Source organism: Chaetomium tenue (genome assembly GCF_020726465.1).
Source record: "Chaetomium tenue strain MPI-SDFR-AT-0079 chromosome Unknown F5144scaffold_5, whole genome shotgun sequence".
In the NCBI taxonomy this organism is placed as follows: domain Eukaryota; kingdom Fungi; phylum Ascomycota; class Sordariomycetes; order Sordariales; family Chaetomiaceae; genus Chaetomium; species Chaetomium tenue.
In genome coordinates, this window is record NW_027117333.1 from 4,103,724 (window position 1) to 4,125,788 (window position 22,065).

Sequence of the window (22,065 nt, forward strand, 5' to 3'; positions counted from 1 at the left end):
GCCGAACCCATTCTCTTGCAGGAGGCGAAAAAAGGAGTGCGACCCTTCTCCATTCCCCCACAGATTCCCACCATCTCGGTTCTCGCAATGCCGTTATAATACTCGCCAGGGGGCGCTCACTTTTTCCCTCGCTCCCTTTTCCTCCCCTTCGAGGTTCCTCTCCCATCGCCAAGAACTCACGAGCCAACCGGCAACCGAAAGCGTAGATCTTGGCCTCCTTTCGTGCCCTCGCCATTACGCCACGCCTGCTCCTCGGGGCTACACAAATCTCGCCCTGAGCGGAAGACAGCCTTGGCACCGAGCCATTTGTCGTCTTCCAAGACCACGCCCAGAGAAGACGGTCCAGAGTGACGCAGCAAGGAGCGACAGCAACACTTGCGCGGCCCCGCCTACATATATAAACCTCTCCCGGCCCCAGTTTTTCTTCGGTGGTGTTTACTTGGTCAACAAGCGTACCAGCAGCCTTTCTGTTGCTCCCTTTCGGTCCCGTCCTGGGTTAGGTACAAATCACCTGGAGGCAGTTCTCGACCTTGGAGAGAAGCATTGGAGGAACCAGAAGTGTGGTGTGCGCCTTGCAGTAAGCGAAGGCGGCGTGCAACAAACCACGCCTCAAGCAGCTCACCCGGGCGTTCCCCGAGGCGCCTAAACCGGCTTCCCGAAGCGCCTAGTCGCCCCAGCTGGCCCGCCCCAAATCCAGTTTCGGCGGCCTTTGAAAAGCGGTCCCTTGCGCAGACGCCCAGTGGCATCCAGTGCCCTGACGTTTTTCCTTGTCCCAGGGGACCAAGGTCCTCTTTTTCTATCCCCTCCCCCCTGAAGGCTGCCGTCTGACGGCATTACTCCCAAAAATGGCGGTTTCGCTGCTTGCTACACCGGCGCAGCCGTCTTCAATAGGTATTTACACCCACGTCTTCAGTCCGAGCTGCGCGAGTTTTTCGCTCTTCACTCTCCCACTGCTCTTTTCTGCTAGGAAACAAAGTAGCCAATTTGACACTTTTTGAATTCTAGACGCGTGTGACCCCAACTCTCACAACACAAGCTCGTCCTCCTCGCCTCGGCAATATCCCACCGAGCTGACGGATCCCATTCCGGAAGAATGCGACGAGACCGATAGTGAAGCAGTAAACGAACCCGTCACCCCCGTGAGCGGCCGTCATTCGCAAGATTTCCAGACCCTCGCGAACCCAGACGGCCACCTGGACGCGGCCCACGAACAACTTGCCTCGGATCAAACCGCCGGCGCATTTCCATCTGTTCGGCAGCCCGCTGCACTCAGCTCAAAGCCGCCCCTTGTCGTTGACACATCGGCTACCACCCCACCAAGGGCACCGAGAAGCCCCCAGGAAACACCCCGGGCGGCCGGTTCCACGACGCCCACACCCGCAACCCCTTCGCTCGATCTAGAACCCACCGGCGCGCTTTCTTCGAGACGTTCGACCTTCGGCTCATCTTCGAATTTCAGACGCACCATGTCCAGTTTTCTAAAACGTGTCGGGTCGCAGTCTGACAAGGCGACAATTGGTGCCGACTCTGCCACCGCATCAACTTTACAATTGCCAGAGGCCGCTCACCGAAAGATGCCGAACCGCCGGTGGTCAATGAACAGGAGCTCGGCTACTACCCGCTCCAACTCACCACCGTCACCGAGCTCACCGCTCGAGATAGCCGTCAAGTCAAGAGAGGACGCATCGCAACCAACAATACCGGGATCAGACGCCTTCTTCAAGAAAAAATCGCGTGCATCGACAGGCTTCACATTGCGTTCTCGCCCAGTCGTGGGGAAAGAGGCACCCTCGAGACAGGAGCTCCAGCTCAGGCGACGCGCCAGTAGTTTTGATTATACCAAGCAGGAGCCGGCCGCGGACGGCGACTCGGAGAAGGCCATTCACATGGAGAGGTCGCTTTGGGGGCTCCCCGCCGAGACGGGCACTGGCGTGAAGGCTCGCCGCATGAGCCTCAGCTTACCCGACGATTTTACCGTGGATGTGATCGAGCTCGCGTCGGAATTCGAGTACCAGCACAAGCTGCTGGGCCGGCACCGCAAACACTTGGGTAAAGGCGCGACCTCCAAAGTGACATTGATGGTGGCCAAAACCGGCGGCGAGCTATTCGCCGTCAAGGAGTTCCGGGGTAAGTCGTCGAGCGAGACGCGCGAGGAGTACGAGAAGAAGATCAAGTCCGAATACACGCTCGCAAAGAGCTTGCACCACCCCAACATCGTCGAGACGATACGGCTTTGCATCGACCGCGGGCGCTGGAACCATGTCATGGAATACTGTGAGGACGGCGATCTGTTCAACCTGGTCAACAAGAAGTACCTCAAGACCGAAGACAGGGAAAAAGACCGACTCTGCCTCTTCAAGCAACTGGTGACAGGTATCCACTACCTTCACTCGAACGGCATCGCTCACCGCGACATCAAGCTCGAAAACCTGCTCATCACGAAGGATTCGAGGCTCAAGATTACCGACTTTGGCGTCTCGGAGGTCTTTTCGGGCATCCACCCGGGGCTAAGGGAAGCTGGCGGCCAGTGCGGGATAAACATGGGCGAGGTGCGGAGTTGCGCCCCGGGCATCTGTGGCAGCATGCCTTATATCTCGCCAGAGGTCCTTCAAAAGAAGGGCAACTATGACCCGCGGGGCCTGGATGTCTGGAGCTCGGCCATCGTCATGGTCAACCTCATCTTCGGCGGGCCCTTGTGGCACAAGGCCGAGCTCTCGCCGAATGCTTCGCCGCGGGAAACCTACACCAGTCTTGTTCGTGGCTGGGAGAAATGGACGAATAAGCACGCTGATGCTACCGACACCGTCATCACCGACATGGACTATCCGCACGTGTTCGTTTTCGACACGTTCGTGAAGCCACCGGCCCTGAGGCGTGTCCTCCTCCAGATGCTTAACCCAGATCCGGAGAAGCGGATCTCGATAGCGAACGTGATCAGTAACCGATGGGTGAAGAACATTGAGTGTTGCCAACCCGAAAGCTTCGACGAACCAAACGCGGCGCACATGATCGATGCCTCCAAGAAGCCTGGCCAAAACCGCGCGAGCGGCAAGAAGATCTACTGCCATAACCACCTTCCTCCTGTCGCGCACAACAGCCACTCGCTCGGCAAAATGCCCGGCAGCGCTGGCTACTGACGCCGGCTTGTATCCTGGCCGGAGAGCCGAAGAAGGACGCGGCCTTTTCTTTGATTCTGTTAAAACTTTCAATTCCCAGGTTTTTTTCTCATTGGGTTCGGGGATAGCCCTGCAAAACATACACGGCGTTACGGGGCTTAGGGGGTGCATCATCGAGAGCACATCATTGGGCGGGTTTCTCTTATTTTTCCTCTTCTTTTTTCCCATGGGACTTCTGCAGGCAAAGGCGAGATAGATTTGTTGACACGGCCTCGTTTTGCAAAGCTCTGTTTCTTTTTGTTTTGCCTTCTTTCCTCACGCTGTCATTCCCGTGGTCGGGATGTCGGCACTAGCCCCAGGCTAGTCTCTTAATGATGATAAGAGGAGGATATTGGATCGGCAGCAAGACGCCGCCGGGTACATATGTTTGGGTGTTGTTACATAGATGGCGCCGTCGCGCGCTGCGTCATGTACAGGTTTCTGGTCGCAGGGGGCAAGGAGGAAATGCAGGGGCGATGATGAAGTTGGGCATAGTCCTCTTCTCTGATCTCTCCTATTACTTCCTCCTTGGCGAAACTCGTCTCTCAGAGGCAGAAAAAAATGGCATTCAGTCGACCCCGTTCTGGATCTCCCGAAAGCTGTTGTTGGACATGACAAGTGTGGTTGGTTTTGATTTGATCTCCCCCCGAACTGCAGTAAGGTGGGATGGTCCCGGCCCATGGGCCCCATGAAACCAAGCAGCTTGCCACACAATTGGACGGCCTCGCCGCCTCCCCTTATCAGAGTTCCCCGCCGTCGGTGTGTTCAACCGAGCTGAGCCGAGTCAGCTCACCGTCCGATCGACATGCTCAGGGACCGAAACCAGCTGATCCCGAGTTTGGCCCCGGGCGGTCAGCAAAAGAGGGCGGCGTGCCCGCAATCCATCCTAACTTCCCAAACAAGTGGACAAATGATGTTGCGTTGTGAGTTTGACGCTACTGTGCAACGAGACTGACCAACTGATGGGAATTACGAGAGCGCGGGATTGGATAGGTTCACGAGGGCAGGATGACGGACGGATTTGCTTTCGTGCAGCATGCCCTGCCGGGAAAAGTCATCTCACCGACAGGCCAAAGTCACTGAAAGGGCAAGGGGAAAGGGGATGGATGTCTCAAGTGGCCTGGGAGGTTTCTCCAGGTTCCCCAGACTTTCCTGATGTCCCACCACAGCGCATCAAGATTCAGAAGGCGGCGAGAACCGAACCCCCCGCGTTTCTCTTCCCCATGTCCCACGCCACGCCGTCTGCACGACATTGTCTTTGGCGAACAAGCCCCTCCTGCCCCGCTATCCTGTTTGGCTGGTTGGGGGAAAGGAGATAACTAGTTAGTCAGAAAGAGGGCTGGTGATGTGCGCTTTGCTCGCTTCATGTGGCGCCACGCTGCCCAGCAAGCTGCACCGCATCGAGAGTTTTTACTTAACCTTACCTAAGATTCCGAGCACCGAGCATCGTCCGTCTCGTCACGGGGACACACACGCCTAGGCAAACCCAGCATCATTCTTCCCCTCACGCGCAGTTATTTCCCATCTCCGCGGGAATATCGGGACGGATTTGCCGGCCGGCTACCCTTCCTGGGCTCGCTCGGTTGGCCGGCTGCTGTGAATTCCTTTTAGCTTCTTCCTTCCTCGTAAAGTTGCTGGAGGTGGTGGTGGGGGAGTGTGGCAGGCGTCATTTCTTGTTTTCTTGTCAGCTGCTTGGCGGTTTGGTCGGTTATTTAGCGGGCATAACACTGGGGGCGTTGGATGGTGGGTTGCTATTTTGGCCTTGATTGATCGGACCGGCTTCCTCGATTTGGACGAGCTGCTTGCTTGACATTGGGGAACTGAAGGATTGTGGAGGAAGAGTCGGGTGAGATCGGTATATGGGTCTGCTTTTGCTGATCATGCTGCTTCGCTCCTCCGTGCCATCCCGTTCATTTTTTCCACTGTCACAAGAACCACGGCCCACGGGGCAGGCGGTTGGCTCATCTGGGACGAATTGAGAATTGTAGCCCGTGCCTACCACCCTCTTTCTTTCCTTCCATCCGTCAGCCAAGACGCCCAGAGCCTGGGCGCAGCCGGATGGAAGGTCTCGAAGCTTGGGGGTTGCTTGCCACCCTGTTTTATTGGGATTTAGAAATTGCTGAGCGGTAGATCGAAGGACCATCTTGCAGGAGCGTAACGATGGCGTTTCTCGACTTCGTGCTTCCGGGCATCACCGCATCAGGAGAAACACGACGAACCCGGAGTCTGGGACGGCGATTGCACAACAGCCCATCCGGCGCCCAGGTTCTTGGGACCCCCCGTCTGACCAACTTGCTCAGCTCGGGGTGGGCAGAGCTGCAACCCATTCATCGGACCCCCTCCAGCCTCCCACTCACTCGGACCTCGATCGTTTGCTCGTCTCTTCCCGCTGAGGGGTGCCGGCTAAAAGTCTTGACAAGTCGAACGCACCAAGCATTGGCCAGCTGCAAGACGGCGGAATCGATGAGACGCACTCTGCATTACGTGGGGGTCAGCCAACTCGGCGTCCCCATCCCATGAGACGCGGGGGATGGATGGGGATGGATGGGGTGGATGGGTCCATCTCGCTTTTGCATTCAGCCCAGTGCCGACATGCTTTGCTAGGGTTCAATGGCCCCATCTTTTGACCTGGAAGGGGAATGTAGATGATACAACGAAATCCCCTACCCATGACACAATATCCCCGGGTGTTCGCAGCAGTTCACCCCCTCCCATGCGTTGTGTTACCCAACAGCGGGAACTGGGTGACGGCGGTGGTGATGGTGATGCATGACGCCCTCTCAGTCTCAAAAGAGGAAATGCTCGACAACAAATCCAACCCGGGGTGACCGGCATGTTTGTATGTACATATATACACTACACTGATACATTAAATACTGGGCCTCGAAAGATGTTACCATTCCCAAATTCTTACCTGACAACACATGGACATCCCGCCATCCACGAGCCCGATCTCACCCTAGTAAACGCCCAAATCCATACCAGAGGCTTTGACACGTTCTCTTGGCCTACCCGACGAGGCCTGCCAAGATAGACTGAGTATGCACAAGTAGCGTCCTTCTGCGTGGTGTCTGCTCCTGTGCAACCCTTCCAGAACACACAACTGGACCACGGTTCTAGCCCATGGCCACGCCGACACCATGACCGTGACTAAGATTGTGATTGCGACCCTTGAGTGACTGTGGCGGTGGCGGTCTCGGCCCTCAGCGCAAGAATGGGTGCATATTAGGTAGAAAACGCAGATGAGCTGCATATCACAAAACGCTGATGATAGCGGGTGACGCCTGCGTTTCCTCTCCTCACTGGGCCGAACGTTGTGGTGTTGAAGTAAAAGTATGGGCTGATTTGCTTGTTTATGGGTGGCCACCAAGTGTTTGGCTACTTCTCTCTTACACACCTGAACATGAGCATATTCGGAATGTCTGGACCATCCTGAGAAGACAGTGCTTCTAGAACAGGTCCTTGTCCGGCCTTTCCCTCCAAACAACGCGATATGTAGCGGCCGGTCTGCTGGCCCGGAGGCCGATAACAATCCAGCTTGTTTCCCCCACCGGATTCGACAACTTTATAGAGTACGACAGCCCTCGAACGCCAGATCCCCAGATCCTCATCCATCCACCCTGGCCCTTCGTGATCGTAGCAAGAGGGGGCGAAGTGAAATTAGACTTTAATACGCTTCAACAAGCTGCTCATAATGTATGACACCGGTACCAGTCAACAACGAAATCCATCATGGTGCCGAGCAACTACCTGGAAGCTGATAATGTGTTTCACACACCGCCTAAACATGCTGTTAAGGAGACAACAGAGGTTTTGGTTAAACATCAACTTCCAAAGATCCATTTCCCTACCTGACTTGGGATATAGTTAAGCTAATGCTGTGGATACCGTGGCCTAAGAGGCCCAGGGGACGGCGTTCACAACCAGGGGCTAATGGCTAGGATGCTTGCAAATACCTACGTAGCTACATCTACAGTGTGTCGCAGGGCAGGTGGTGGCACCTTCTCGTTACCCCGTGTACCGACGTCGACATCAGCAAAACTAAGGGACCCCTGAACAAGACGCAGCGAAAAACCACTGGTAAGGGACATGATCTGGAATACTTCTTTTCATCCTGCCTTGTGTGTGTTCGCCAAATCCGGCGGTGTTCGTCGCTCCGCAGCTCCAGACTAAAATCTTCATGAATCTACCTACCGACCGGGGGGGAATAGGGGTAAATGACCAGATACCGTGGGGGAAAAAGCAAAACCAGCAAAACAGATACCCGTCCGGAGCCGTGATAAACATTAACGCGCCCGTGAAGATCGACGGCATCCCCATCATGACCCAGACATGTTTCCAGGAGAGGACCCATGCCCGACATTGCCGCCGACCCACCGCCCGAGCACCCGCCGTGTGTTCTCCATGTCATAAACGGTCGTTGGAAACCTTGCATCTCATTATACCTCGCGGTAATGCGATTGCGAGTCGGGCAAGGGCGGCAAGGTCGGGTCCGCTCTGGCGCCATTCTTCGCAAAAACTGCCTTGACCGTCGGGGATAGCTGTGTGTTGAGTGAAAAGGAGCTGAGGCGGGTGTTCTAATCGGTCGCCGCCGGGCGCTGTGGTATGACTGAGCCTACATCGAACGCATGCGCTTCTAGCTCGTGCCGTTCGCCGGCCCACGCACCCGGTTCATCGGGAAAGGGCTCTGCAAACCCATCATCTCTTGCGTATCCGCCCTCCGGCAAACCTCCAGAAGTGCATTCTGGTCGTTGGGGGAGAGGTGGGTCATCAGGCCAGCGCAGAATTGAGGCTGTTCCTCTTGCAACTCTGTAAACGGTATTAGCAAGGCTGTATCCATAATATAACGGACGCCACCTACTCTTGAAGGAATCCCTGAAGGCGAGGTAAGGATCGATCCGGTCGAGTGGCGACTCCAGCAACACACTATCCTCGCCGAGTTCATCGTCCGACTCTTCAAGCTCTGTTGCCTTGAGCTTTTGTGCCTGGTTACGGTGCGTGTCAGCAAGCTTCTGAAACTGAGGTATTTGTAAGTGCCAAGCGAGCCAGATGTGACACGGGAGATGTCCATTGGCATACTTACCTCCTCATTCAGGAACTCCAGGTAGGCTGTGCTTTCATCTTTGCCCTCGGCGGTGGGCTGCTGCTGTTCCTGTTCGTTCTCGCCCCCGTTCCAGTTCGCCTCCTCATCATCCCACTCATCGTCGCTCTCGTCATAACCGTAGGTCCCACTCTCGAATTGGAAATCATCCTTCAGGGCCTCCTCGCGGTCTTGTACGTTGTTAGTTAAGTTTGACCCGTAAACCTGCGGGGATCTCTACTCACTGGACATTGCCTCGGGAAGAGTATCGAAAAGGATTTTAATGCCCTACCAAGTCGTCAGCTAACATGTTCGTTGAGCGCGCAAATTGGGCATCTAAAACCAACCTGTAGGAGTCTCGGCCAGCCAACCATGATACTGGGCGGGATTTGCTCGGACTTGACGTTCAGGAGTGCAATGATGGCCAGGATGCAAAGCTGCTTGTCGTGCACCCGGGTGAACGACGTCATGCTTCCGAACCAAAGACTGAAGAACTTGTTCGTCCAGCCCTGAGCCTCGAGGATTTGTAGTGCGAGGATGGGGTCGTAGTAAATGCCATTGATGACCATCTCCATCAAGTGAACCTTGTAGGACTTGAGCTTAACATCTTGACTGACGAGCACACCCATCGCCATGTTAATGAAACCGTGGACGGCATTGTTGATATGTCCGCGGAGACTCAGCATCATGGCTTCGGCGAGCTTGCAGGCGCATATGCGATCGACACCCCCAACCTTGCCATCTGTGAACATGTCCGAGACCATGCCAAACAGAGCCTCGACATACTCAGGCTTTTCAACGAGCTGCGGGGCACCATACTGGACGAAATTGTCCAAAGCGGGGAGCATATCCTCAAGATACAGCTCGGCACCGGACTTGAAGGTTGTGTGGACAAGCTCGAACGCCTTCCACATGGTGGGGGAGATCTGCTTGGCGGCAAATGTGCAGCTGTCAATGATCTCGAACACCTCGTTGTAAAGGTCTGGAACTCGTGTCAGTAGTAATTAAGAGTGTAGCCAGGGGGAAGGAAAGCTTACCATAGAGCTTGTTCTCCAACGTGATCTCAATCACAGGCATTAAAACGCTCTCGATATGGAGGAGGATATCCGGGGTGCTCTCAAGGGTAAGGATCAGAGTACCAATGGTCTGAAGCACTCCGAGCGCGGTGATGCTCTTGTCATCGAGGTAGTCGCCGAACTCATTGTCCATGTCATCCCGCTTCTCACTGTTCTCCAGCAGCTCTCGAACGATACGAAGATAAGTGTCGCGGAGCTGCTCGCTAAGAGCCACGGCAAAAGGAGTGAGCTCGGCGGCGAAAACCTCGACGAAGTCCTCCATAACGTTAGCAAGGGCATCGATATCGGCCTCGTTGGCCAACTTCAGAAGCTGCTGCATGATGGTCGGGATGCTCGTCTGCATGCTCGTCCGGATGATGTCGTGCCGAATCAACGGTTGGAGCGCCAGAGCAGCAGTCACACGAACCGGGAGTTTGGGGTCGGCCATGCGGTCGAGGATATGGCGGTAGATGGAAAGGAGGTTGTTCTGGTCCTTGAAATCCAGCTGCTCAAACTTCTCGATAGTATCGCAAGCCCGGGCCCGGAGGAAGCCCTGCTCGCTGGTGAAATCCGGGAAAACGTAGCGGACAATGAAGTATTCCACCTGAGCTGCAATCGGCGACTTCTTGCCGAGAATGACGGGCGCAAGAGTCCCGATCATGCGCAGGGCACCCTCCTTGGCGATGTGGTTCTTGCTTCCCTCCGGGGCCTGCTCGTACTGGTTCACTACCTCGTTGATGAAGGTGAGGAGCTCGAAGGTCTGTTTCCTCCGCGCCTTGGTCAGTGTGACCAAGAAGTTGGTGGCCGAAACGTCCGGCGCGGTAACTTCCTCAAAATAATTCAACCTCCGGTGAAGATACTCCTCGGGCTCGTCCTCGAACTTCTCGATGTCCTCCTCCGTTAGGCAGAGGACCGGGAAGATAAAGTGGGTGACCAGGTTAGTTAGGTGAGGCTTCAGGTGTGCCCACATATCCTTGGGGCGAATGCACTCGTCCAGGAATACAATAGTGTAGGAGAGGCAGGGTCGGCTGAGCCAGATGGTTTTGGAAACCCACTTCTCAATCTCCTGGAGGTAGTGCTTGAGAATCTCGGGTGCGACCTGGGCAGAGAATTCTTTGATGAACCGCGTGGGAGGTTCAACTGACCTATCCAGGACTGCTTGCATGTTGCCATGTCTACGTCTGCGTTAGCCATTGTTGGACCGCTCAGGGGCGGGGGGGGTCGTTTTGGGGGTTATCCCTACCGGATGTACAGGCGGTTCAGATTAAAGTACGCCCACTTCTTCGCCTTCCACCAATGGTGACGCTCCCGCTCGAGAGGGTCGCCCTGCATGGCGGAGGCCGGGATGGCCTTGGAGACAGTCTGAAGGAAGACAGTGCACCAACCGAGGTTAACGGTGCTCTGGCGGAGGAACTCGCAGAGCTCTAGCTGTGGTCATTATTAACTTGTTTGTTCGGGGCGGTCTCATGCTCTCCGGATAAAGCCTACCCAAGTGGCGTGCTTGTAGCACTTGAGGGCGATGTGCAGCATCTCACCCGCCTCATCGCCCTCCTGGTTCACTAACTCGTTGCATATTACCAGCAACCTGGGGAAGCTCGCCTCGATGATCTTATCAAAGTGAGCCCTGCTCTCGGTATCGCTCGCCTTGAAGCGGTAGGCCCGGCAGACGGCGAGAAGACACTGGAGCCCAGCCAGGACCGAGCGCGGGTCGTTGGTGTTGAGGAGCTGTAGGGCGTAATCCATGAACGACGGCCATCTCTCGGGGAAGTCGAAGTGCAGGATGCGCTGCAGAATTGGGACGAGCTGATGCCGCACGAGGTTCTGAGAGCTCGCGAGGATGGGCAGCAGCCGCTCCCTGAAGCGCGTTTTCTCGTCATCGGGTATCACTGTCTCGTTCGGGTAGTAGTCGGAGCGCTCCCACGCACGGTTGACGCGGTTCTTGAGGTAGATAACGGCTACATAGCACGAAGTGTTAACATGGTCACATGCAGTCGAACAACGGAGTCGATATCCACGTGGGGGAGCGGAAAGGGGAGGGGAGGGGAGGTTCGAGGGCCGGGAACGAGGTTGGGGAAGGCGGGCGTACTCGGCAGTTGAAGGTCGATAGCCTGCTCGGACTGGACAAGATCCAACAGGACATCTGTGAAACCAGGCTGGCCCTCGGCCTATAGAAGACGGAAATGTTAGCATCGATACGCAATAGCGAATACCGGCGATGGCGTGTCGGCGAGCGGCCTGGATGGTGGTGGTGGTGGTGGTGGTGGTGGTGGCGGCTCGAGGGCACGGGATGTGTGTCGACGGCGCGAACACACATCCCGCCCACACCACCATGAATGACCAACAACAACAAACAGCAACAGCGGCAGCAACGGCTACCCATACAAACGCACCTGCTTCAGCTGAAGCTCAGCCCTCCGGCGGCCGTCGGCATCAACGTCGAGCGTCGCAGCGATGCAACTTCGAATGGCGGTGGCATCCATTGTGGGCAAGCTGTCGGGCCAACTATCGCATCAAAGGCGCTTCGCAGGGACGGCGGGTTTGAATGGGAGAAATGGCTGGAAGCCAGAAGGGTAGGTGGTGGTTGTCGAGGGGCCTGGGTCCAGAAAAAATTCGGGTCAAAATCTGGTTGCAAAGCAGGCCGGCAAGGGCCCCGAAATGGCGGGGCAGAGTGACCCAGGAGTGTGTGGGTGTGGGTTCGGGCAGGACACAGGAGGGAAAGCTCACGCTGTATTGCCGCAGGCGCTGTCAGTGCATGTAACCAACCACCAGTGGCGCATGGGACCTGGGTGCAGCGGCCTCAGGCTTAAATAGAGTAGGGTGGGAGGACGAATGAAGGTTACCTACCTTACTTCCAAAATGCGTCATCGTTTTAGGTCGCTTTTGTGGTCGTTTGAGGCAGTCAGTTTGATATGTGATTACTCGAGGCTCATCTACGATTTCTCGGACTTGGTCTACAAAAAAGCCAGCTCTTACAAAGCCGGGCTGGATGGAGCATCCAATGCCCATCCGTTGTTTACGCCAACAACTAAGGCACCTGCCTACCTACACAGCGCGGAAGCAAGTCGGGCTCCCCTCATGAGGTTAGGTGCCCGGACGGGCCTCATGCATGATGAAAGGCATCAAAAAGCGAAGAAATCATCAAGACTTCCGAGATGCCGTGTGGTGACGGTCTCACCCTCTTGTGTATTTAACCTAGACCTGCCCCTTCTTTCTCAAGGATTCCACGGCTGAGCAACCGATTGTGGGTTTCCCTTGGTGATTCTCCCGAATGGGTAGAGCGCCCGCCCGCCTTAGTCCCATCCCGCTCACCGCCTTTGTGGCATGGGAATTCATTCGATTGCCTTTTGGGAACCCCTCGGGCCCCTCCTCCGCTCCTGAAACCTGCCCCACCACTCCTCCATGGTTGGTCGCTGTGGACTGTGCCAGGGCTTTGCAGCACGCACATTCCTTTTGGAGCCGCCCAATTCGATGTTTGGCTGGCTGAACCTGAAGTGTCGAATAACCCTGGGGGATTTGGCGGATATTCAAGTAGACTTATGCTAGTCGGTCGGCAATCAGAATGATCGACCTGAACCTTCTCTTCCATGGGCGGCCACAGAAATCCAGCCCACCTCAGCCCACCTTCATCCTCTTCATTGAGGGGAGCAAGGGAGGCATAAGCTCAGGCGCTAGGAGATCCCCGCCAGACACGGACCTCTCTTTTTTAACCTGGGAGGTACCCCACCATTGCCGCCCAACTTGCTTCATCTCGACAGCAAACAACCCGTGGGCAATAACCAACGCTGGCTAGCAAAAAGCACTCAATTCAGTCAGCATATCATTGACTGCCCTCGCCTGTATGTACGTATGATAGCGGATAGGCTTTTTTAGGAAACCCGGCCTCATTTGGCCCTCATTTGGCCCTCATTTGGCCCTCATTTGGACCTGTGTTGGATATGCGCCTTCACGCCTGAGTGCCATGACCCCTCCATTTTGGCGTCAAATCTCCACTTTCAGCCCAAGCAAGTTTGACAGATAACCTGAGCTGGAGAGTGAAATATGTACGTCTCACAGGGCCAAAAAAATCTGGTAGCTCCGAGCCCGATGACGAAGCTTGATGCAGTTCAACATAACACAAGTGTACATGGGGCAGAATAAGAGGACGGATGGAGCGTGATGACGATGAAGTTCACAACAAAAGGCCAATTAGTTGGTTATCACAGTCCAAAACTTGCTCAAGCATTGGTTGAGAATCCGTGCTTGGGACAAAAACAAACACCAATATATTACCCACCACACCAGCCAAGCAAAGAAAAGCAAGCCAAAAAATGACACAATAGCCGCCCAGACCAGATCCCACTGTCATTCCCAAATGAAGTCACACACTCCATATAACATTAACCCCTATACCCTTCTTCTTCTACACCACAGAAGAGAACACTCGAAGCAAAAAGATGAGACCCAGGAACAACTCGAAGCACCACGCCCTTGGGGCATCCCGTCTTGACTTTTCTCCCGTACGATATACGTAATCCCGGCCAACTTACAATAGTAACAATGAAATCCACTGTTACTAGATGGAACCGAGATTCAACCAACACAAATAGATCTCCGAACGCTAAACACATCCTCGAGTGAATACTGTGGTGATGGTCAGCATGATAACTTCAAAATTAACTGCAACCCGGGACCGTCATGGCATCATCTAGTTTCCGGCGTCCGCAGAGAGGTGGGAAAACAACTAACAAATGACAAAACGCCGCACGTTCGCCCGGGTGTTCCGGCGGCACATTCGGTATCCAGGCAAAGCAAAGATCCACGGGCATAATCCCCCGGAAGGAAGAAAGGAATCGCAGCTCCATGCCGTTGCCGAGCGTCCGTGGTTTTCGCGAGAGAGAGAGAAAGATATGTCCATGGGTTGAAAGTGTTGTTGGTTTTCATTAATTTCCAGACGAGATTTTCCTTTGCCTGGCGATTCAAGCACAATCGACCATCCGCGATAGAAATTCCAGATGTGGTGGGTTTTCCTCTTGGCCGAGTAAAAAGACGCGATCAAAAACTGACCATGTGATGTGAAAGCAAAGGTCGATGGCACACTCCTGGAATCAAGCGGTGCCGAGAGCGCCAGCACGGGCGATCCATGTCCGACAAGCAAGCAAGAAAAAGCAAAGCCGGGCGCTGAAACGCAGATGCGAGCGGGACAAGCCTGTCCGAAAATATGGTCCAGTGTCGGGGGAGCATTGTCGCTCGACCTTACCGTGTCTTCTCAGCCTTGTTGGCGAATCAAACATCCAGACCAGCAGCGACTGGAATGTAAAAACAACACAGTGTAGCTGCGCGCCGTGATATCCTGCGTCCCAAACTCTCGGTCGAGAGTAGGAAGCGAGAATGACCAGGCGGTGCTGGCCATCAGTCCAAGGTCGCGGGCAGGGTTGCTGAGCCGAGCTCATTTCCAGAGACATCGGCTTTAAAAGTCCATGGGTTGCAGTCCAGAGCAGGTCTCAAAGCAGGTCCAGTAGTCCAGATGGAAACCAATAAAAAGCCATGGCCAGCGGCTTGCATGGATGTTCTCCGTGGTGGTGTCCCGTGTGTGAGGTTGATGCTAATCAGCCTGCGGTGTGTCAGTAGTCCCAACTCATGAGTAAGATTGAAATGGCCTTGAATGAGAGAGAATGATGTAGCGTATTGCGATCCGAGGGGGGTTCAACTCGATATGTACAACCTCGCCAGATGTTCACTCACCCTGCTGTCCGGCGGTGGCCTTGGCCTGCGATGGGTTTGGCGGGCTCGTGCCTGGAAACCAAGATATGAGAGGCGGGTTAGGCATCAGATAAACCAGATGCAGATCCATGGTGACAAGGCATTCCTGGGAGGGTTCCGGACAGCAAGGAGAGGGACCATCCGGGGCAGATAGAAAGAGCCATAAATCACGTCGCCGCTCCATGCCTCCTCGTGCAATGGAATCCCAATGGTATCATGCACCTCTCATACACCGCCTCCGCGGCAAAAACTTCATTAGCGAAATGTCATGCGTCGTTCGCTCCCATCCTTGATGTCTGTCGTCCAGAAGCGCTGTTCCCAAAAGTGCCGGCAAGGGTGAAATAGAATGTCCGTTTGGTGCGGGTTTCATGGCCAGGTTCAAGATCCAGTGGGATATGTCGTCAAGAAGTCTGCTAGAGCAGAGTGAAGGCCGGGAGGGGTTGCGGTCATCACAAGATCCGGAGCTGCAACTTGCAACTCGGAACACCTTGTGGTGACATCCTGTCCCAGTTTTTGTCCAGGGTATGATGGCATTAACGTCGCAAGTAGCCGAGTCCGAGGAGCGAAAATGGAAAAGAAAACAAGTGCAAGGGAAAAAAAAGGCTGCGAATGACCATGTCCGGGGTCAACGTATTAACAAGAAGAGACATCAAAACGTTCATAAGGTCCACGCAGCCGTGTGGAAGGTCCGGAGGGGCAAAGGCGTCTAAGTCCGGTCCTGCGGTTCGTCAGGCAATCAGCGATGGCGATGGCGGTTCCGATCTTCGCGTTCCTGTTCTGAGCGGCGAGGCCTGTGGTCCCTGTGTTCTCGTTCCCTTTCTCTGGGCTCCGAGTCACGGTCACGGCGCGCGGGGGGCGGGACACTACCGCTTGCCATCTGGGCCGGGGCAGCAGTGGTAGGTGTGGTCGCAGACTGCAGCGCAGGGTTTTGGTGAGCGTCATACTGGGGATCCGTGGGGGCCGGGTAGCCTGGCCGTTGTGTTGTGCCTGCAGGGGAGCCTAAAACATCAGACGAAGCCGCTTCGGGAGGGTTGGTTGTTGCTGTCGCATACGCACCGCGGCCATAGAGAGCATCGGTGGGATAGCCCGGGGGGACAGAATTCGCAGCGGGTGGCGGGTAGGCGTAGGGATCTGTCTCTCCGCCGTAAACAGGCGTACCTGCTGTGGGAGCACTATAAGTCCTTGAGGGAGCGGCAGATGCATTGATCATGGTGGGCGGCATCCTGTTGGGCCCGGGAGCGGCATAAGCCCCGGCGGTTTGGTAGTTTGACCCATGAACGAAGGCACCGGCATCCTGGGCATACGACCCGGCAATGGGTGGCGGAGGAATCCCGGGGTACCTATCGCCAGAGGTTTGGGGTTGGGGGGAGTATTGGGTGGGAGGCGGGTTTGGCGGATATCCGTAGCCCGGCTGGGCTTGATACTGGGCAGCGGCAGCGTGGCCCTGGGGCGGGTATGTCGCCGGCGGGTAGTTGGCGGGAGGAGCCCCAGCGTATTGCTGTCCCGAATAAACCGGGGTTGCGGTAGGTCCTGGAGGGGGTGCAAAGTCAACGTCCATGGCAGAGGGGTATTGTGCCTCGGCAAATTCCCGTTCCCGCTGCAAGTTCTTCCATGCGTTGTAGTCCTGTCCACGAGCTTGCTCCCGGGAGCCTAGTGGAGAGTTAGAGTTTCTTCTCACAAAGATGCCGTTCGGTTGGCTCGAATGCATTGTACCTCCAGCGCCTCCGCCTGAAGACCTCGACGCGGCGCGCCTCTCCTGCTCCCACCGAGCGGAGTCGGCCTTAAGATCTTGGATCATTGGCTGTATAGGTTAGAGAAGCGCTCGATAGAAGGCTACCCGTCGCAAGGGTGGTTCAAGTTCGCCAAGGGACTCACTGATGTCAAGTTCCGGTATGCTGTGATGTAGTAGCCCTGCGTGACGCGACCGTCTGCCGACTGCAGCGGACATGGTTGTGAGCAATTTGCGGGCGAGGGAGGATGCAACACGGAGAAGAGGGAAGAGCAAGCTCGTACCTCGTATGTGCCAGGGCGCACGAGTGCATCGTTCCCTAGGTATCGGCAAATGTCTGATGTGATAACCTCCCGGTCGATGCCATCGCGAGGCACAAAGTACTCGTTCTGGCGAGCCGAGGCCGGCGGTACAGCCGGCGCTTGCTGGCTCGACCTGTTGTTAGGTCTCCCGGCCATTGCGTGAAGGGGGGGGGGTTTCCAAAAAAAAAAAAAGACGGCAGCCAAAAGAACAACGAGATGTCAGGATGTCAGGATGTCAAGATCGAGAGTGCAGGGAGAAATGGCGGAACAATGTTTTGGGACCGGCAGTCGAAGACTCGAGAATAGCAAGACAGATAAAATGGTGGAGGAGAGAACTGGCGACGCGGCGGGAACAAGGAAAACAGGAAGAATAATAACCTGGAAGGGGTCGAGGGAGGCGGAGGAGCGGAGAAGGCGGGTGGTGTGCTGGAAGAAATGGATGGCGGGGCCCATGAGAGCAACCCGGCGCTTGGGGTTGGGTTGTCAGAGTGGAGCCCGTCTGCCTAGCAAAATGTGTAGCACAACCAGTCACTGGCGGTATGCTATCGGCGGTGGGCCCGGTGCTCCCCAGCAGCGTCTCTCGGTTGGGCAGGTCCTCCTAAAAACCTGGGCCGTCTTGGAGCAAGGCAAGGCTTGGACGGCAGCATCCAGTTGGCTGAAAGTGTTGCGCACACGTTGCCCCCGTGTCCCGTTACGGGGGAACACATGCAAGCCTTTTTGGGGGGACGGTGGCAATCGGGAAAAACTGTACGACTGGTTGAGACCGCAGCGTTGCAGGAGAGACGGGGGCTGGGGGAGGGAGGAGGGATGGCCACGAGCCCTGGCGTATGGGAAACCAAGAACCGAAAGCCTGCTTCCGCCTCGGGTTGCCTGCTCGCCTGTTCGCCTGCTCACCAATGGGACGGTTTCCCTTTCAAACCTAAGCCTGGAGAAGTTCTTCCGATATGACGGAGAAGCACCGTTTTGGGGGCACACGCGAGAGGTTGAAAACGCTCCTACCGTGCACTATAGTTAGTGAGAAGCTGAGTTCTGCCAGGGCGCCGAGGCGAGACCAGCAGATCCAATCATAGGGGGTGGATCCCCTTTTCCCCTTTCCCAGGGGTTTTTGTCCTGCAACCACGAGTGGATGGTCGAGCTGCGGGCTTATTTTCAGGCCGCAGGAGGGAGGCCTAGTGCTGGCGCCAGCCACTGAGCGAGAGGAAACGCTCGGGAAATCAAAAGGACACATAACTACTACAGAAGTAAGGTCTGGCTGGCATAACGGACTGTGCTGGCAACCTGCCAGTTGTCTCGTGGGGGGTTCAGGGTTGTGAGTGAAGGTCGGCCGGAGAACGAAAGCGGGGCCTTGGTGTTCCAGCCCGCTCCAGATAACACAAAAGGCCCCGGGCAGTCCGATTCTCTGTTGTCAGTTACTACCTAGCGTCGGTCGCCCAAACGGTTTGGGCTGGAAGGACACCGAGAGGCGTGATTGGACCCAGCCTGAACCTGTTTTGGGATTTGTAGGGCTGAATGAATGCGTGTCATTTTACCCTCAAAGACCATCCATCCCCTCCCCTCTTCCCGAGAGACCTCTCGTCAAGGAGATGGGCTTCGCGGACCTTGACGGCGCTTACCCGCTGAATTAGGCGAGCGAAAATCTACTGCATCAAAAACTGGTGAAACAGCGCACCATCTCTTGACGACCTCGTAGGGAGGGACCGATTGGGCCTACTCAGAAGGCGGTGCATCTCGTCAGGCGACCTGGGCGACCGGTTACGGATCGAACCTGCTTTCTACAGAGTGACCGGTGACCTTTTGTCGCAGTCATCAGACCGCGTCGTTGCGTCGGTTGAGTGAAATCTGCGCAAAGACGCACGCTCTGTAACATAAAAGTGGCCGGGCCTGGTGGCGGGTGTGGCAGTTGCCGGGTGTTTGGTGAGGTCGGGTATCAATGCATCTCAAGGCCCAACCTGTGTGTGGGCTCCTTGATCGACATTCCAGCCAATCATTACATAGGGCAGCCCCAGTGGTTGAACGCAAAGAGGACCACCACCGAAGCTTGGAATGGTTTTCGCCTCTAAAATCCGCACCAAAGCGGTGTACTCCAGGCATGGGTAGCCAAACCTCGTGCCTTCGAACTGATATCGAACCTACTTCCGTTATCTGCCGCCGTCAAAGTCCTCAGCGACCGTCAAGCGTCCAACTGGATGGCCACTCGGAATGCGCCCGGCGAACAGCGAGGATTTGCTTCGCAGGTCCGAAGTGAGCTGCCCTGCAAGCGAAGTGATGTCGAGACGCGAAACTCTTCCCACGCGCCTTCCTCCGTCTATCCGGGGATGATCAGAGCTCAGGTAGCCACCGGGGTTTCACTTGCCACTGAACGCGAACCGTGCAAATGTTCTTCTTTTACTTGAGGTTCTGCGTCGCGAACGGCTGCCTCGATGACGAGCATCCTCCCGTTGTAGGAGGGCGATGACGAGCATTGCGCCTGGCGGAAGACCACTACGGCGGCGTCCGAGTGCCACTAGGACCCTTGATCCCGTGCTTCGCCAAGTCCAATTGCAGCGATGTATTGCATGGTTGCCTCGAAGTTGCATGAACCTGCTCAACCGAAGTTCAACTTCTGCTGGCCGCGCTCCGTCTTCTTTGGTCGCCCAGGTCGCTTTGATGCTGCAGGTCCAGCTTGCCGACCCCCGGACTGTGGGTTCTCCGCAACGGTAAATGGCTGGTTGCCGAATGCCAGCATGCCACGTTCCTGCTCCTGGAGGTCTTTGGCGAAGTGCCAATCTTGGTGGCTTTGGAGTGCTTCCGAGCTCTCCAGACGTGCGCGGCATCGCGTGCAGGGATGATCACAGGCTACTGCTGCCTTCTGGCCATTGGCTTGGGCCACGGGTTCGTCATCCGGCATGACTGAGCAATTGACTCCATCAACTGCATCCCGCCCTGCCTCCGTGCCTCGGCCAGACAGGAATTCACCGCCAGAAGTTCCAAAGGCGCCATCGCTGGGCCCCAACGCCGGGGGGTTCTCTCTCTTCGAGAAGAAACGTTCAATGCCGCCGTCTTCGATCCGCCGTCGTTTCTCTACCAGGTAGGATGACCCGCCGACTTCGGGATCCGGCCGTGTTCGAGATCCAAGGCTGCGGGCTTGTGCTTCCTCTCCTCGCAATAAGAACCCATCGATTCCCATGTTGCCGGAGATGGCGTCTTCAAAACCGCCGACGCTCAGGCTGAGGTTAGAGCAAGGCCACACATGGCCTTCTTGGAGAATTTGATTTAGTAGGTTCCTGGCGAGCCCAAGCAAAATCTCCTCGTCGAGGGAGCGGCCTTGAGGTATGGGACCTTGGCGAGAGCGTGTCTGGGTGCCGTGGCGATGGTGCAGGTTGATGGTCTTGGGGCGTCGCTTGTTCTCAAGCACACCCTCGTCGACCAATCGGGCAAATATGTCGGCGGCGAAGATCCTCAGCCATCTCATGGCTTGATCGACAGTGTTGATGCTGGGACGGAAAGACTTTGCCGACAGCATCGACTTAATCTGGGTGCGCGAGTTCACCTCGCTGGTGTCGTACCCTCGCAGCGTGTTGTACACCCAAGCACCCGTCTCAGCGCCAAACTTGGACTTCAGCTGATCGATGGAGACGGCTAGGAGCTCCTGGACGGATTCCGTCTTGAACGTCTGACTAACTTGCTCGCCCAATTTGCCGCCCAGGTTTCGAAACTTGGTAAACTTGAAGCCCGACAGAAACTGACGCACTGCCCGGTTCCGTATAACCGTCTGTTGATTGGGTTTCTTGTGGGCAGAACCTAGCTTGCTGAGAAGTTTGTTTTTGGCGATGCCGGCGGCGCATGTGTAGCGGAGCTTGTCTCGAATTGCAATCCGGATATTGCGTACAATTTCCGACGCCACGAGAAAGGCCACGTCGTCCCAGTCTGGGTCGTCGAATTCAGCGTGCTCCTCGTCCAAGTCGATGAGGGCGTCAGCTTTCCAGTCCAAGACGGAAATAGGGGGCATCGGCAAGTGCTCGAACGGGTCGCCATCCGGAGGCCCGCCGGTCAACTCGGGAAAGCGCTCGAGCAACACGGCATGAACGTGCGCGGATAGGTCAAGAAATACTTCGTCTATGCCGGCCTTTTCCACTTTCTGCAGGTGTGGGGGGAGCTGCTCCTTGATAACGGCTAGGATTCGCCTCGACTCGAGTCGGTACGGATCTAGCGAAACCTTGTCGGTTGCAATGTTCTCGGCAGAATCCGGGCGGTACGCCCTTTGATTAGCATGTTAGCGGCATATCTTTTCGAGGTGGAAGTAGCAGTCCGCATCCCGCCTACCACTTGTCATCGCCTTCCCGCCAAGTCGCGACGTGTTGGTTGATGATGTTGGGACAGAGCTTCTTCGCTTCCGTCGCAGTGCACATACGGCCAATCCCAAAAGCACGTGCTCGGTAGTTGACAGCGATGAGGCCCTGCCTTTGCAATGTCGCGAATCAGTTCTCTAGTAGGGCTACGATGAGTAATGGGGAGACCACACCATTGTTGCACTGCAAGCGGCCGGTCTTCGGGCACTCCCAGACGCACCATCTCGGCTTGGGCATAGAAGCAATCCAGGTCTATGTGTGTCACCACTCGGAGTGGACAAGAAGGGTTGTATGAAGCCATCTGGCTCAAATTGCGGAATGTGAACTGCGACTGCTTGAGGGCAGGTGCGCCAGCCGGGGATGAGTCCCGGAACGAGCGCTGTGGGGATGACATTGTCGCGGGGGGTTATCTACTCGATGCGGTATCATCCTGAAAGCACGACGGGAGAAATATGCTACCGCATTGAGGGTGTAGTGCTCGAGGTTCTGGATCGTCCGTCTCTTCGTCGATGGTGGGGTTGTGAGGGTGTGGGGCAGACGCGCTCAAAGATCGCAATTTATGACCCAGATCGAGCAGGCCATAAATAAGTGGGTCTGCCTTCGGAAACGTCGTCCTCTCGCCGACCACCCAGTACAATAATGCCAACCACCCAGCCACCTTGACCCATAGGCGGAGA

General features: G+C 55.9%; 6 protein-coding genes across 6 annotated transcripts; 3 read left to right on the forward strand and 3 right to left on the reverse strand.

Moving 5' to 3' along the window:
* Window positions 1-472: 472 nt before the first annotated feature.
* F5144DRAFT_321148 (kinase-like domain-containing protein) lies at window positions 473-3,479 on the forward strand. The gene is made up of 2 exons (XM_066784049.1): window positions 473-891; window positions 1,006-3,479. The coding sequence occupies exons 1-2, from the start codon at window positions 846-848 to the stop codon at window positions 3,135-3,137; spliced, it is 2,178 nt and encodes a 725-aa protein (XP_066642087.1). The 5' UTR covers window positions 473-845; the 3' UTR covers window positions 3,138-3,479.
* On the forward strand, window positions 3,480-4,669 carry F5144DRAFT_321134 (uncharacterized protein). Its single transcript, XM_066784048.1, has 2 exons — window positions 3,480-4,078; window positions 4,132-4,669. The coding sequence occupies exons 1-2, from the start codon at window positions 3,822-3,824 to the stop codon at window positions 4,472-4,474; spliced, it is 600 nt and encodes a 199-aa protein (XP_066642088.1). The 5' UTR covers window positions 3,480-3,821; the 3' UTR covers window positions 4,475-4,669.
* A 3,122-nt stretch (window positions 4,670-7,791) lies between these two features.
* On the reverse strand, window positions 7,792-11,770 carry F5144DRAFT_604840 (armadillo-type protein; the record flags this gene model as incomplete). The annotated part of the gene is made up of 10 exons (XM_066791376.1): window positions 7,792-7,964; window positions 8,017-8,140; window positions 8,239-8,426; window positions 8,481-8,523; window positions 8,583-9,217; window positions 9,273-10,465; window positions 10,534-10,718; window positions 10,779-11,245; window positions 11,377-11,455; window positions 11,681-11,770. 10 exons carry the CDS (start codon window positions 11,768-11,770, stop codon window positions 7,792-7,794), a joined length of 3,177 nt encoding a protein of 1,058 aa, XP_066642089.1.
* Window positions 11,771-15,765: 3,995 nt separating this feature from the next.
* F5144DRAFT_604841 (uncharacterized protein) lies at window positions 15,766-17,216 on the reverse strand (the record flags this gene model as incomplete). The annotated part of the gene is made up of 4 exons (XM_066791377.1): window positions 15,766-16,679; window positions 16,743-16,830; window positions 16,905-16,964; window positions 17,043-17,216. The coding sequence occupies 4 exons, from the start codon at window positions 17,214-17,216 to the stop codon at window positions 15,766-15,768; spliced, it is 1,236 nt and encodes a 411-aa protein (XP_066642090.1).
* Window positions 16,886-18,533, forward strand: F5144DRAFT_321454 (uncharacterized protein). The gene is made up of 2 exons (XM_066784050.1): window positions 16,886-16,966; window positions 17,095-18,533. The coding sequence occupies exon 2, from the start codon at window positions 17,293-17,295 to the stop codon at window positions 18,073-18,075; it is 783 nt and encodes a 260-aa protein (XP_066642091.1). The 5' UTR covers window positions 16,886-16,966; window positions 17,095-17,292; the 3' UTR covers window positions 18,076-18,533.
* Window positions 18,534-19,644: 1,111 nt separating this feature from the next.
* Window positions 19,645-21,782, reverse strand: F5144DRAFT_494228 (uncharacterized protein; the record flags this gene model as incomplete). Its single annotated transcript, XM_066786024.1, has 2 exons — window positions 19,645-21,298; window positions 21,451-21,782. The coding sequence occupies 2 exons, from the start codon at window positions 21,780-21,782 to the stop codon at window positions 19,645-19,647; spliced, it is 1,986 nt and encodes a 661-aa protein (XP_066642092.1).
* Window positions 21,783-22,065: the final 283 nt, after the last annotated feature.

What these genes read in the sequence shown, in the direction of transcription:
- F5144DRAFT_321148 (XM_066784049.1), top strand. Translation starts at nt 846, where the DNA reads ATGGCGGTTTCGCTGCTTGCTACACCGGCGCAGCCGTCTTCAATAG. An exon ending in GGCGCAGCCGTCTTCAATAG is followed by an intron (nt 892 to 1,005) that starts GTATTTACACCC and finishes TTTGAATTCTAG; the next exon opens with ACGCGTGTGACCCCAACTCT.
- F5144DRAFT_321134 (XM_066784048.1), top strand. Translation starts at nt 3,822, where the DNA reads ATGGTCCCGGCCCATGGGCCCCATGAAACCAAGCAGCTTGCCACACAA. An exon ending in TGGACAAATGATGTTGCGTT is followed by an intron (nt 4,079 to 4,131) that starts GTGAGTTTGACG and finishes GGGAATTACGAG; the next exon opens with AGCGCGGGATTGGATAGGTT.
- F5144DRAFT_321454 (XM_066784050.1), top strand. Translation starts at nt 17,293, where the DNA reads ATGTCAAGATCGAGAGTGCAGGGAGAAATGGCGGAACAATGTTTTGGG.